The sequence below is a fragment of the Platichthys flesus genome, chromosome 4 (assembly GCF_949316205.1).
Source record: "Platichthys flesus chromosome 4, fPlaFle2.1, whole genome shotgun sequence".
NCBI lineage: Eukaryota > Metazoa > Chordata > Actinopteri > Pleuronectiformes > Pleuronectidae > Platichthys > Platichthys flesus.
Genome location: NC_084948.1, coordinates 16283794 through 16298963, shown reverse-complemented (window position 1 = coordinate 16298963; position 15170 = coordinate 16283794). Strand labels below are relative to the sequence as shown.

The 15170-nt window shown below is 41.5% G+C and overlaps 1 protein-coding gene across 3 annotated transcripts in view; it reads left to right on the top strand.

Moving 5' to 3' along the window:
• Positions 1-7151, top strand: part of limk1a (LIM domain kinase 1a) — a 48671-nt gene extending 41520 nt beyond the window's left edge. For all 3 annotated transcript variants that reach the window (XM_062385525.1, XM_062385526.1, XM_062385527.1), the window contains 7 exons: positions 610-741; positions 932-991; positions 1625-1690; positions 2116-2284; positions 2453-2508; positions 3114-3271; positions 3779-7151. In XM_062385525.1, the coding sequence (XP_062241509.1) occupies positions 610-741; positions 932-991; positions 1625-1690; positions 2116-2284; positions 2453-2508; positions 3114-3271; positions 3779-3953 (816 nt within the window). In that variant the 3' untranslated portion in view covers positions 3954-7151. The remainder of the gene's footprint in view (positions 1-609; positions 742-931; positions 992-1624; positions 1691-2115; positions 2285-2452; positions 2509-3113; positions 3272-3778) is intronic.
• The last annotated feature ends 8019 nt before the right edge of the window (positions 7152-15170 follow it).

The following is a 15170-nucleotide window of genomic DNA, read 5'->3' as shown; positions in this document are numbered from 1 at the left end:
CTTTCTTTCTTTCTATCTTTCCTTCGTTTCTTTTTATTTCTGTGTAATGCAGAATATTACGCAGTTCAAAAGGAAAGGGACATGGAACTCACTCTCATCTGGTTCAGATCCACTTTTCTTCCTCTAAATTAAAGATTAGTCCAGTTTGAACAGTCAAAAGTAAAATGCTTGATATCAGCTGAGCACATAGAGATCTTTGGTTGTAACATTCTAGGCAAAATATTGTTCTCTGTGCCATATTCATCTTGTAACAGTGGTATCACAACTCTCAACTAACTCTCAGCAGGAAAAGTTAAAAAGCACATGTCCCAAAATATCAAACTATCCCTTTAAGTTTTTTTTCACCCAAACTCAAAATATTTTGCACTTAACTCACATTAATCTTCCACTCAGACTTTTGTTCACATTAACAGAAGTGGTGTGGTAATATTTGTGATGAATAGAAAGTATAACTGCAAAGAGCAGAGATGAAATCATACTACGAAGTGAAGTGTGAGCCAGCAGAATGATTTCAGACTATAATATAAACTACCTTGATATTGCTAATGTTGACTTAATGCAGAGAGGTTGTGTCTGTGTGTAAAAACACTTTGTGTTGTGTTTCATCAGGTGAAGGTCATGCGTTGCCTGGAGCACCCCAATGTGCTCAAGTTCATCGGAGTCCTCTACAAAGACAAGAGACTCAACTTCATCGCTGAGTATATAAAAGGAGGCACCTTGAGGGAAATCATCAAGAAAATGGTGAGAACGGAGTGTGCACCTGCAGGAACAAGAGATTATCTTTTTCCTGTTCAATATTCAAAATGCATGGAGAAGGCCTTGTTGTGGCTGAGGAAATGATCGGATCCTCATTGTACTTTGACGATCTTTAAGGTAGATTACATGATTTATCAGCAGCACTTTTGACATTCATTTTTTTTTCCTGTCACAGGACAGCAACTTTCCCTGGAGCCAGCGAGTAAGTTTCGGCAAGGACATAGCTGCTGGGATGGTGAGTTTGAAGATGGAAGTGCATGTAAACTTTTAATAGTGTATGTCTTATCGGCCATTCGAAAGGGCTTCCCTCTAGATAGATAGATAGATAGATGGATACTTTATTAATCCCGAGGGAAATTCAGATCATCCAGTAGCTTGTACACACCACATACACCCATTCACATAGACACACACACACACCAAGGAAAATTCAGGATTCAGTACATTTAATTATGTGAACTGGAGGAGCCAGGGATTAAACCACCAACCTTCTGATGAATGGATGATTCTACCTCCTGATTCACATCTGCAATATAACTGCTGTAGTTTATATAATATTATATATTATGAATGCATCCTGTTATCTTTACTTTTATCTCTCTCTAGCTGTCATGTTATTGAGCTACAAATCTCCTCATAACACATACGATATTTTCCATCTTCCTCTGTGGAGATTACAGCATGAATTCTTGTGAGGATTAAAGCACAACTCCCTCATGTATTCCCTTGAGCACAGTGATGAGTGTCGTGCGTGACTGGATTATTGTATTTACAACAGCAGCTACTTGAGATGAAACAAGGGAAGATTGTTCTTCCAGGGCTTGAGATAACCACTAAAGCCTGTCTCTCTGTCCTCTCGTCTATTCAGACCTATCTGCATTCCATGAACATAATCCACCGGGACCTGAACTCACACAACTGTCTCGTCCGAGAGGTAAGAGCATGTATGGTCCTGTGTGTGTGTGTTTTTGGGCATACCTGTGCATATACAGTGTGTTTTCTTTAAGGATTTAACACGGTGCACTTGTCATGGGGCAGTTGGCAAATACAGAAATAAAGGGGAGCTTTGTTAGCAGGAGCTATAAGACGCTTTAAGTCTTTGAACACGCTGCACACAACTAACCTCCAGCTTACCCCTCAAACAGAGAGATCATTGTACATGTGTCACACGAAGTTTGTTATGTTCAGTTTACATCTAAAGTTATTTAACTCTGCGCTACGTTAGAATCCGGAGGTTAAATTTCAAGCTTTTTTTTTTTAAATCTCTGATACTTTGAAGCTGTTGTCTCCTGCAGTGACAGGCAGCATGTGCACTTTCAGCATTTGTGGTTTATGACGTGTTGGATTTCCTTTGTGTAGAACAACACAGTGGTGGTGGCCGACTTCGGGCTGGCACGGCTCATGATCGATGACAAGCTCGAGGAGAAGTTTGCGCAGGGTAAACTGCCGGGTCTGAAGAGGCCTGACCGCAGGAAGAGGTACACGGTTGTGGGAAACCCCTACTGGATGGCTCCTGAGATGATCCATGGTATGAGTTACACGGAAATAGATTTTTTTGTAATACCTAAATAAAGATTTATTCAATTAAACCCATTCACATTCAGATATCTACAGAAAACTACTGCAGTGTAGTGTTTGATTTTGTGCTGTGTTCCTTCTAAATTAAATTTTTTAATTTGTCTTCTCTCGTTCACAGGAAAGAGCTATGACGAGAGAGTAGACATCTTTTCCTTCGGTATCATGCTCTGTGAGGTAAGTGACCCTGCACGCTGTCTAGCAGATAGCTAGGGTTTCAGAGATGTAATTATTACCTCCACCAAGGAGGTTATATTGTTTGTTTGCAGGATTACACAAAATCTACTGAATTGATTTCCCTGACACTGTGTGGAGGGGTAGGGCATGACCCAAGATATAACTCAATATATTTCGAGCACAGCTTTACTTCCTCTTGGTCTACAAAGGCATGCTTTTTGAAATAATAAAAAAAAAAATTCTAATAAATATAATACAGTTGACAGTTAATTTTATGTGTATGAATTTCCATATTCCTGGAGGCGCTTTCCAGAGTCTGTGTGGAAGTCTTTGGGCCCGTCCTCACACAATCCAGTCTTAGGGTCAGAGTAGGACTTCTCCACATGGACTCCATTAGCATAAAAATAGTGAATGGATTAGAGAGAGCAGGAAAGCAGAGCTGTTTTCATGTGGCTTCTGACGGGCAGGCAAACGGTAGTTGTGGTCTGTCGGGAATGATCCGCTACAGTTTGGAGGGTCTACTGTTTTTTCAGGGGACTCTGAATCCTTCCATCTTTAACTTGACTTGTTCCTTCTCTCTATGATCTTCTTGCTCCCACCTCTAGATAATTGGCAGGGTGAATGCAGATCCGGACTACCTCCCGAGGGCGATGGACTTCGGATTGAACGTGTCTGGGTTCTTGGAGCACTTCTGTCCCCCAGATTGTCCCCCTGCTTTTTTCCCCTTGGCTGCTTTGTGCTGTGACCTTGATGCAGACAAACGGTGAGACATCAGCAATAGATTCACACTAAAATGTGACTGTGTGTAATAGCTTGCAGCATTAAACAAAAACTACATCAGGGATAACAAAACCTGGTGGAAGGATTTGGTTTGAGTCAAGGAGGGATCAATACAATTTTGCTGCGGATCTGTATCAGGTGGCATTTTTGTTCTCTTTCTTTAGCAGTGCGGGAGGTTGCGTTTTTCAACGTTGTCACAAATTGGAATAATTCATGTATGGAGATGAAAACCATCAGGCATGTTTAGGGAACTGATATCTATGAGTGTGTGAAACTCATAATTTCCTATTTGTTGACTGAAGCTCATTCCAATATAGCTTTCTTGGAAATTTGTTTGTGGTTCTCAAAGTGAAAAATAATTTTACTTTTTTTGATTAATTATCAATTTATTTTTTTTGTTTTCTTAGGTGAACTGTAAGTTTGATTATATAAAAATAGATACAAAGTATAAATTAATCAAAAATCCTGTGTTTTTTTTAAATATTCTTAGACCTGCTTTTTCCAAACTGGGGGAGTGGATGGACAACCTTCAGATGCACTTGGAAATGGGACTACCCCTGGTGTCCGAACTGGACATGCTTCACAAGGCCTTCTGGGAGAACCACAGCATGGCACGCCCTGAAAACGGCCTGCACACCCACTCTGAACAGCCGGAACAGGACTGAACACAAGAGGAGGTGTGGGAAGGTTGAATTAACACTACTGGGGTGGCGACCGCCTGCCGCTGGTGGTGTGGTGACTGGAGGAGTCATGTGTATACCCCTCCGTGTTTGAAGTAGACACAGCGGGCTCAGGCTTAACAGATAGACTCAGGGGTAAAATGTGGATGTGAAAAGCCACCTGTGCGAGATGCACGCACACACATACATAGGCAAGCATTCAGTCAAATCAAGAGACATTACCTGCGACAGCTTGGTTCTGCTCCACCCTCCAAGCCTCAGTGGAGCATGTCATATGCAATCTGATCCAACTTTCAAAGAATGACTCCTGAATCGTATACAATTAACATCATGCCTTTTAAGAAAACCTGTAGTTATCATAGTGTGTGTATGCAAGTGCATAAGTTAGTCCAAAAAGTGAAACTTCAGCCTCCTCTCTACAGAGCACAAGGTGCAGTCTGTGTTTGCAGGTGTTTCACTCTGCGTTTGGTTTGATTTTGCTTTTGGGTTTGGATCTTAAACTGAATTCATGAAAATTACAAAGGAGAGGTGCCTGACTTGTCGCTCAAGACAAAGAGTTTGAGATCATGTTGTTGTCCAACTTGTGCACATCAAAACAAACCCTTTCAAGCTTTAAAAAGCTCACTGTAGAGTGCATCACTGTAAATTTTGCCTTCAGGTCAGAGCCTGGTTCATCGTGTCACTCTGACTTCAGACCTGCTGCTCGTCTCCATCATTGATCGTGTAGCCTGCGAACCACTGAGGTACAAATAACAAATCTGGTATGTTGCCTCCCCAATTTTAAGAGCTTGTCAGTGCATCTCATTCACATTGAAATGGCAACTTAAAATACATCATGCATTTTAACCCTTGTAAATAGTTGGCGACATTGTAAATGTTTTAAATATTGTAAATGTACAGACATATTTTATATACGTACGCTGCATTGCCATATTTTTACTGGCCGACCAGTTGACATTAAAGGAGAGGGATGGTTGGGCTGCATTTAAAGGTGCAATGCCACTGTGGCAGGTTAGAGGCTTTCATAGCATTTGAGAGATGAGGAATCTTATCACCAGGAAACATCTCAGTTAATGTTGCATTCTGTCATTTCCTTCCATCAAAAATATACTTCGAAACATTTGACCGGCCCCATTATACTGGATTAGTGTAGGAGGAGGGTTCAAACTGAATCTGTATATTATGATCACCTCGGATTATTTGTGATGTGATAATTTTGAGGGCAACAGATCTGTTGTTGATTATTACCTCTCCTCTCATGTACGTGCACAGTAGTTCAGCTGTGTGCGGATAACAACACAAGGTACTCTCTTATCACGTCTGTTCACACATCTGTCTCTTTTCCTTTGTGTACATGTACATGCTACCTGTAAATATCACTGTATATACGTGTGTGCGTCCTTACATCTTGCATAAATAATGCGCTCTCCTCAGAAATCCTCTCTTCCACTGGTCACAACTCTCTCTTGCACCTTCTAACACAAGATTTCTGTCTCTATCTAAACAAGCTTTTTATCTCAATTTCAACTTCCTGCTGTTGTTTTCACGAGCTGCATGATGCACCGTTGTCGGTCTGTCCAGCTTCTGAACCAAGTTTTTATTTATTTTTTTCTAACTGATGTGATTTTAAATAAGAAAAAAAAGAATGGATAAAAAAAGTCGAGAGAGAAAGCTAGGCTATAAAGGAAAGAAGGAACAAAAACACAGCATTTGTTGTTTATACATATATATAAATATATATATATATAACCACTGAAATCTTTTTGTACAGATTTGAGTACTTTAATTTGCACTATCTTACCAAATGGCTGGTTGAAGCCATGTTTGTTGATTTCCTCTCTTGGGCTACTTGTGATAAGGAAATAAATAATGTCAGTTCAGGTTGATATACATATGAATGCAAGACACTGATGGAGCCTTTCAACTGTAAAAATGGGATTCTGGGGAATTTCATCCTCCTGATAGCAAACCGGATTATATCAGCATTAATAAATGATGTTTCTGATTATTAAAATGCAACTTTGTGCATGGATCAGGATTTAAAAACCTTTATCTGAAGCTATAGTGTTCAGGTCAGGGGTCGCGCAACTTGTCTGTGCCTTCTGTGTGTGTGGCACTGCTTTTTGTCCTGAGATATTCGTTTTTTGACGTTTTTGGCCACATGATAGAAACATCATGAACTTGCTTACCATGAATCCTCCAGAGGATTTCCTGCTGTGTTCTCACATCGGCTCATTCGGACATTCTCCAGACTTTTGCCCAGGGGCCTGGCAGGACAAACTCCAGAGAAAGTCCGGAGCCTCTGACTCGAACATTTGCATTCTCTCATTCAGCCCCTCTGGAGAATGGAGATTATCTCCAGTGAATTCCTGGAAGCAGCTTTATGTAATTCGAGTTATACACCAGGGGAAATATGAATTATATTTTGCATTGTCCACTTGAATACCTGCGAAGAAAGTACGTTTCCTGGTCTCTGCTACCTGGAGGATGTGATGTCCCAGCTCTGCCTGCTGCCTACAGACTGGTCCTTTGTGAAAGATGTCCTGTGTTGTTTCTGACTTGCTTGCTTTCACATGTGATGCCCCCAGAGGCTGCAACCACTGCTGATGATAGAGCACTCAACCCGGCCTGTCTCACCTCTCACCTTCCCCTCACACTTTTTGGCTCAGGGCCGTAAAATGTTTCCGGAGCTTACGTCACAGACACTTGGAGCGCATGTTAGTCTCTGTCAATATAAACATAAGCTGATAACACAACACATGCTTCTGTAAACCGAGCCCCTCCTGGTTGATGTGTTCGTCCGTGGGCATGAAGTGTACGTGAGTGGCTTTGTTTCGGTCTCCATTCCTGTCGGAGCCATGTCGAGCATGTTTGACGTGTCGATGAGAATGTCTCCGCAGCACTTCTTTGCAAAGGATCGTTACCTCTGAACAATGCTGTGCCTTTGTTGTAAGCTAGCCTTGCCAACGACTCGAAAAAACGTGAACTGATTTCCTTTTTCTTTTGTTTTAATGTATCATAAGTGCAAGCCTGATTCGAGGGGACTGAATATCATTGCTGACACTATGTTGTATTAGATTTCATCTGGTTCTGTATGATATTTATATTTTCCAGATCTCCATTGCCAGTTTTGATATTTTGATATTATATTTCTTGTGTTCTCTTATTTAATTTTTTTTTTTTTACACAAGCTGTGAAAACAATTCTGCACTTTAATCCTGAACGTGAACATAAAGACTCTGAGGAGGCGACTGTTTCTTTTTCCTTTTGTCACAGCTAAAAATAAAACTGTTGCTCCTTAAATAAACCAAAGACTCAGAGTGTGTGTTCATTAATGATGACGTATCTCGGTCACTCTCAATGACAGGAAATGTCAGAGCTTCTTCACCTGTATTCACACCATTATCAGACTATTTCCCCTTACTGAAGCACACACAGAGAATAAAGTACAACAGCTCCAAATATATATGAGTTCACATTAAAAGAGTACTGCTTTTTCCCGGTGGAGAGAAATCTTGATCTACATTAAAAAGGTTAAAATAGTGTAAAGTAAAGGTAAATTCAGTAAAAACATGTTCACAAATTAACCACTAGATGTCGCAATCTAACTTTGCTATTTATTTTATGGCGAAGTGACACTTCATTTAAGAACTAAACACAGCTGCATACATGTTTATATACACTACTGTAAATCCTGATACTATTAATACTGCAAAAGACTAGTATTTCTTCCTTTAATTAATTGACAAGTAGTCCTGAACTCAAAATGTATGAAAAGTAATTAATGCCACAGCTATTAAAAACAACCCTCATGTTTTAATGTGCTGTTATAGCATTCCAATTATTTTATTATGAGTATTATTACTGTTATTGGAAATATTTCATTTTTGGCCTCTCAGGTGCACGTGAGCTTTCTCCCATCTCATCCACGTGCGATTGTTTTCATTTCGAAGCTGCTGCAGCGGCGGCGGGAGACTCGTGACGTCACCGGCAGGGGGCGGGCGCGTGTGTGACCGCGTTGCCAGTTTGGACGTTTTTCCGTTTAATGGACGAGTTGAATATATTCTTGTTGGTTATTTGGGCTGCGGCTGATTTTAAATATGAAACGAAAGAGGCGAGGTGAAAATAAGCTTCACGACTTCAATTTGAGCATGCAACCCCGGAGTTTGGTTGAATTCAATGAACATTTAAAAAAATGTGAATCTTAACCATATGAACCGATAACAGAGAATCCGGGGGAGTTATTTCCCCCAAAATGCAAACAAAAATTCTCCACAAAAATAAACGTAGCTCAAGTTGTAGCTTGCGGCGTAAACAGAGAAGCTTTCAGTGTAACATGGCAACACGAGCTTCAGGTTGAGCGACACACGGGCGCGCGCGCACGCACACACACACGCTGAGGTGGGACGGGTTTGTCCGGTCAAACACACACACTCACACACTCTCACACAGAGACTGTCATCTCACCGCAGTTGTGCGCAGACTGAGGGAATTAAGGAAATACCGAAGGAGCCGAAGAGGAGGGAGGTGAAGAAGACGAAGAAGAAGAAGAAAGAGACGGAGGAGGACGAGGACGACGCAGCCTTTGCCGCAAACTGAAACTTTGAGCGATGGAGAATTTGTCCAGCATCAACCGGTTTCGTTCCGCAGTGTTCAACCACGGTGAGTCCCGAAGCTCCAGCACATCCTCCTCACACCTGACTGTGCGTGTGGTACGTTTCACTCAGGTGAAGCTCGTCTTCTGTGTAGAATCACAATGACACCCAGTAGGTCTGCAGTTTAAATGGATTCATTAAGCTGTAGCATGAACACTTCAGACGTTGTGCGACCTGATATCGTGTCTGCTCGCCTGCATCTGATATTTCATCAAGATGTAAAAGCCGAATATCGAAGTACGTGCTGTATTCGGTGGCAGAGTAATCGCACTGTGTCAGGACACAGGAACACTCCGTCCTGCCTAAAGAAAAGCCCTGAAAAGCCCGAAGCAGCAGCCGCAGCACTTTGTGATTCTGCAGTTATGCAAGAATGGTACCACACTAAACTATTTCAGGACCACGAAGACATGGCTGGATTGCAACGATAATGGGAGGTCTGCGTTAAATCCCTCACAGGCTGTTTTCTTATTTACGCTCCAGCCGGAGTCAAACAAGCAGCTCGGCCTCTGGTTGTTGTGTCAAAAAGCTTCACACACTTTACACCTCTGTGAGTTCAGAGGCAGGAGCAGGGCAGTGGAAAGTGCTTCTTCAGTAGACTAACACAATTAACACTCTCCATTTGACCCTTTGCTGCAATGCTGCAACAAATCACTGAGCATCCATCTTTAGGGCCCGAGCACCGATAGTGCGAAGGATTGATTAAGCACAGAATTCCTTGTAGTCAGTTTGCTTTAGTCACAGTGTCAGTGGTCATAGATTCCTGTGATGTCTTCGACTGTTGCAAAGGTGAAAGATTTATACGAGCTGAAGAGAAACAACAGAGTGTATTTGACCTAAACAGATCTATTAGTCGGTATTTGGTGATAGGTATAGAACCACCTACTGCCAAATGGAGAGTAGCCTCGTTTTACAACTTTAATGCGATTTACATTAAATGTTAAATGTTGTTCACGTGATGGACGCAGGAAGTGACGTGTCGATCCTTCCTGTGATGCACAAATCGCAACACGAAGTCGGCCATTTTTGTTTTTATGGCCTCCAAGAGCTTTCATCAGATAAACTTCAAATTCGAGGAGTGTCATCTTGATTCCTTGGAGATTAAAACAAACTCAAATTGTGAGTTTGCCTCACACGGTGTGACCGTGGCCTGGTGTCACCATCACCATCAAAACACCAGGTTGTCGTATCTCGGATATACATGGTCCAATCTATTCCAAACTGGACATGCATGACAAGAGTCCCGGCCTGATGACCTAGAGATATAGTTTTCTGCAGTCCATCTATTAACTCAGCAGAGTATTGAGGTCAGCACTGAAACTCTGCTCTTGTACCAGCAATTCAAAGAGCTCCAGATATTGATTTAGCAGATTCTCTTTCTCCTGTCTGAGTTCTAGAATTGTATTGCTACCTTTTTTTCATTGTCGCAACTTCCTCACTGGGTTCCTGATAGTTATCGAACATGATGAACATTTCTTGAATCTTTGCAGTTCTTGTCTGTTCTTCTTTCATTCTCCTTTGCCGTTAGTTTTGCAGGGTACAGCGGGAACTTAATCAGCTGTTGGTTCTTCATTTTGTTTGCCATTATTGTCTTTTCCTCAATCTACTGCACAGTTGAGTTTAGTCGTTCAGGTGATTCTGAATATGTTAACCCTTTGATTCACAAGCTTGGCAAAAATGACCCGTATTAATTTCCTTTACATTACATTTCATTTAGCTCAGGCTTTTATTCACAGATGCAAAGCAGAGAGGACAGGCTGTTTTATTTCATGCATGGCTGGGTGTCTCTTTGCTATATTCCTATATAGCTACATCTTCCTTTTGATTCAAGAGAAGGCTCCTCCAATGACATAGAGGTCTCATTTTCTATGCCTTTCCTTCATTTACAGTAGGAAAGATGGATTCCAAGACACACTCACTACTCCAGCTTGATCCTGTAGAACATAGTCTAGGTCCTCAGCATCAGAGATTTCAGAACCAAGACTTGTCTCCTCACTTTCCGTATCCTGTTCTTAATGTAGCATCTTTATGAACATACCTGAAATGACTGCGACCAGCCATGCTAACACTCTGGATAAAGATGGAGACTGAGTGGAGAAAGGTGGAGGTTATGAGAGCACTAGTGCGTGATATGCAGAGAGTAGAACGAGATAGTGCTGAGTTTACATGTCGTTTTCTTCGCATGTATTGATTATAGCTCCTGATGCACATTAGATTTGATGACTGGCTTCGATTATAAACATTAAACAAAGCTGAAATAGGAACTCGGATGCTCCCAGTTGCTCTCTTTCTTTCACAAGTGGTGTTATTAAGTATCTGTGAATAGATCTAGATATAACACTATGAATTATTAAGATTAAAATGCATTTATTAGTCCCAAACACATGCACAGACATGCAAAGGCACACACATGCAGGTAGGGAAATTTAATCTCTGCTTTTGACCCATCTGGTGCAGGACACACAGAGCAGTGAGCAACCATGTGCGGCGCTCGGGGAGCAGATGTTGGGGGAGTAAGGTGCCTTGCTCAGGGGCACTAGACAGGGTAGGGAGAGTCTTGGATTATTGGACAGATCAATCCAGGTTCGTCTTTTGTTGTCTCTCCGTGGAGTCGAACCAGAGATGAACCAGAGACCTTCTCTGCCCATAGTCCAAGTTTCTGCCACTAGACCACAATGGTTTAACCAGGAGCTATTTCAGCAGCCATCAGTGGTGTGAGAAACAGACGTGTTTTAAAACCCTTGTCAAATGCTTCAGAGTATAATTCCCAGAATAGCTAGTTTTGTTACCGTTTGATGTTGAAGAGAATGAAACTGCTTGCCCAGAGATTCACCATCGGTCTTTGCCAGTTCATTTTTTGTTAAGACACATCAGATTTTACAAGTTGGTGCCAAGTTCAAATGTTAGTTTTTCCATGTCTGACTTTGCTTTTAACGTCTCAGCTTACTGGAAATACTGTTCAACATTTCTATGATATTTCTTGGCAGCACTATGGCCAAAGTATTAACATGCAAACAAGACAGTGTTTACGAAATCTTTCAGTGAATTTCTCAATTACCTTCTGTTTCAATCTGAACGAATAGTTGCTTTATCAAGAGCCCATAACTCACTTAACAAATTCAGCAACACAGTCCCCAGACATCAGACTCACTTAAAACAATGTCTAACTCTGAAAGGCACCCAGTGGGAGAGTTAGTGGCGTGTGGTTGGGTGGCACAGTCGGCAGTGGATAACATTCCTTAGGGAAAAGCCTTGTGGAGAGATACTTCCCATCTCGCTTCTATCTGTGGCTGCGCTGACAGCATCACTGGCGCAGGACCTTTGCATGTAGGTCAAGAAATAAACTGAGCCAGTGGAGCGTGTAGCCATCGCAGCAGTTATGTTGATCACATTGTCTGCATCTCTGTAATGTGACGTTTTCAGCTCTTAATGTGCAGATACATTCAGAGAGCTGTGGATGTTTAAATGATCTGTTCAATTGATTGATCTGTCAATGGTGCACGGGAGTCGCATTTGCACGTCAAGTATTTTCACTCAAAGTGCATCAGGAGTGATACATAATGATGTCAGTTGTTTTAAAGGGCAGCAGCAGTCATATGGAGCTCATACATTATATATAGTCTGTATGCAGGGACCACTGAAACACTGTCTGTCAGCTGCAACTTTGCTACTGCCTCTGAAGCAGTTGTGAGACACCCGATTGTGATCGACCTGAGTTCAAAGCAGTGAATCAATATCTGTAACACAGTAAGTTTCCCAGGAGCGGCAGCTTTGAGCAAAGAGATTTGTCTTGACTTTTTAAGAACAGAGAGAATCAGTAAACTGGAAACATCATGAATAAATTTCTCTGCTGTTGGTTAATTTCTTTATACGCTGACGGATCTGAAAGCACCAGACTTTGAGAGATAACTGCACATGCCCCACACTACTACTATGTTTCCTTAAGCAAGACTCCATAGGGGGGTTTTAACGCAACCCACTCTTGTCGTTGTTCAGTAAAAAAACAAACTTCTCGAGAAGTGACTGATGTTGCAATGGCCCAGTGTAAATCTGTAAACCCACCGGGAGCCCCTGTACCCATTTATTTACAGACCACAAGCACGCTCCGCTTTTGAAGACGGAATTTCATGCAATCCTTCAAGCATGTTGCAGTATTTAGCAACATCATCAGTCAGGCTTCACCACAGACATATGCGCACACACACACACTGGTGCTATTGTTACCCAAAATCTAGACAGTGATACTTAACACATTTAATCAAGGGATTTTAGTTAACATTACTTTGCAAAAACATCAGGGCTCTAAAAGTCTGTTAGATATTCTTATTATCGGTATTATTATTAGTTGTCATAAGTTTTTTGCTTTTGATTAAATGTTTCTTTTGTGTTTCTTTTAGTTTTTACCCAGTTATTCAGAGGTCAAACTTTCTATGCTGTCGGTTTTTCCTGCCATGTCAAATTTTAATAAACAAAATGCAAACTTTGTACTTAAATGTCCGCACACCAGTTGATGCTCCCACAAACTTTTTTTATTCCACCTCCCAAGAAGGTTACATTTCGAGCATAGGCCATTTGTCAGACTATGCCTGAATCGTTACCTATAGGTGTGTTGGCATTTCATGTCTTTCTTGGTTTTCATCACTTCTTTCCAGCACCTTGTTTTTATCAAGTTTGGATGTACATGCTTTAACCCTGAGCCTGGTCCAAACTTAATGTGCAGAAGTTTAATCTTAATCAATGTGAGTTTTTTTGGTGGGATGTGATAGAGACTACTTGACCATTTTGTCTGATGACAGTCCTGTATTTAAACTGACTTATACTGCGATTTTGTCTGGGAATAGGTTTCTTGGGTGTCCTAAAATTTAAAAGGATGGAAGTTTTTGGGGAAAATGATTGTTGTTATTCTAATCAAGCCCAAAGAGAAATGTAAAAGCTAGCCATAGAGTCACTAATGTCTGAACCAGCTGTAAGCCTACTGGCATTATAGGTTCTCAGTTTCTTAGAAATAATAAGTGATGTCAGGCAGATCCTGAGAGCAGACAATTCAGGTGTCGGATGCCTTTTCAAACGTTACATCACCACGTCTGCACCAATCATACATTTCTCAGACTATTTCAGCATTTTATTGCATTATAAATGGCCACTTCACTTACAATGTGTTTTTGTTCCTCTTCTCTGTCTGATCCCTGTTGGATGTGGATTTTGAAATCACGTCTCCTGCTCATCAATCGTCCTCCTCTGACCAGACGATGAGGTAAGAAACCATAGTTTTTCCTCCGTCCCGCTGCTAAAGATGAAGTAGGTTGTTGGTGAAGGGAGATTTAACCTCAATTATCAAACCAACATGAGGACATTGTGGTTTGTTGATGTCAGCCCATTTCAAGCCTGATAGACACTCCAACTCATGCTGTGCAGTTTAATTTAAAAGGAGTTTGGCTGTTGGTTTCAAGTGAGTGGAAAAGTCATTTGAACTTGAAAATGTCAACTGAGCTTGTGATTTTGTTTGCTGTGAGTACTTGAGCTTGTGTGACTTATCTCTGTTTATGTGCTTTGGGGTTTTACTTTACACCACAGAGAAATGTGTGAGAAAAGGTGTGTTCACAGAGCCCAGATTTTCTTGTTCCTTGTCTCGCTAGGTGACGATTGGGAATCTGCCGTGTGCGTCAGCTTTGTTTGTGTACCTGCTGCTTTTGTCTGAGTTTCACTCTTAACATTTTACTGGTTATACTTAACATCGTCTGCTCAACCCACCTTCGGCAGACTCATTAGCTCCCCTGAAGCACATTGTGGGTCCGGGGTCATGATTGTCATCTGTTATCACCTTTCCAGTAGCCAGCAGCCAGCAGCTTGTCACCTCAGTGTCAAAACTGACTCTCCACCCCACCTCCTCCTCTTTACTCCTCTTCTCAATGTCAATGTCTACATCCCAAAGCCCTGCAGCTGTGTTTAGCCCGACCAAGTGGGGATGAAAGGGGGGCCTGTTTGTTTTCAAGACCAAGCAATTCACAGACGGGTGGAGAGGAGTGAATCTGTATGGGTGCGACAAACCACGGTTCCTTCCTCAGCAGCATTCCAAACCTATGTGACAAAGCTGCAGTGTGTGCTGCCAGAGGGAACACCTTTTGAGGAAACCTTTAACATCTGTCAACAGACACGTTTACACGGACTCATGAATTCTAATATTTACCCGTTTAAGACAATAGCCTGAATAAGATACTGCCATGTAAACAGCACTTTCTGACTTTCTGAATAACGTCATGCTCAGACTAAGACATGTGGAGTATTCCGACCTAAGTCACATTCTGTAGACATGTAAATTGCTCAATAACGTCCAATCGGTTACTAACAGCTGGACGAATGATACTCTGTGTTTGATTGTTAAAATGATGGAGTTGACACTTTTGCAAAATTAGAAAGAAAACTCAAAAGGTTTTACAGTAGCATCGTGCAGTACACAATTTCATGTTGGGGGTGTAAGGAACATCAAATGTATGTGTCAGAGAATTATGACCCAATTAGTAATCAATTTAATAAAAAATGTCTAATTCAG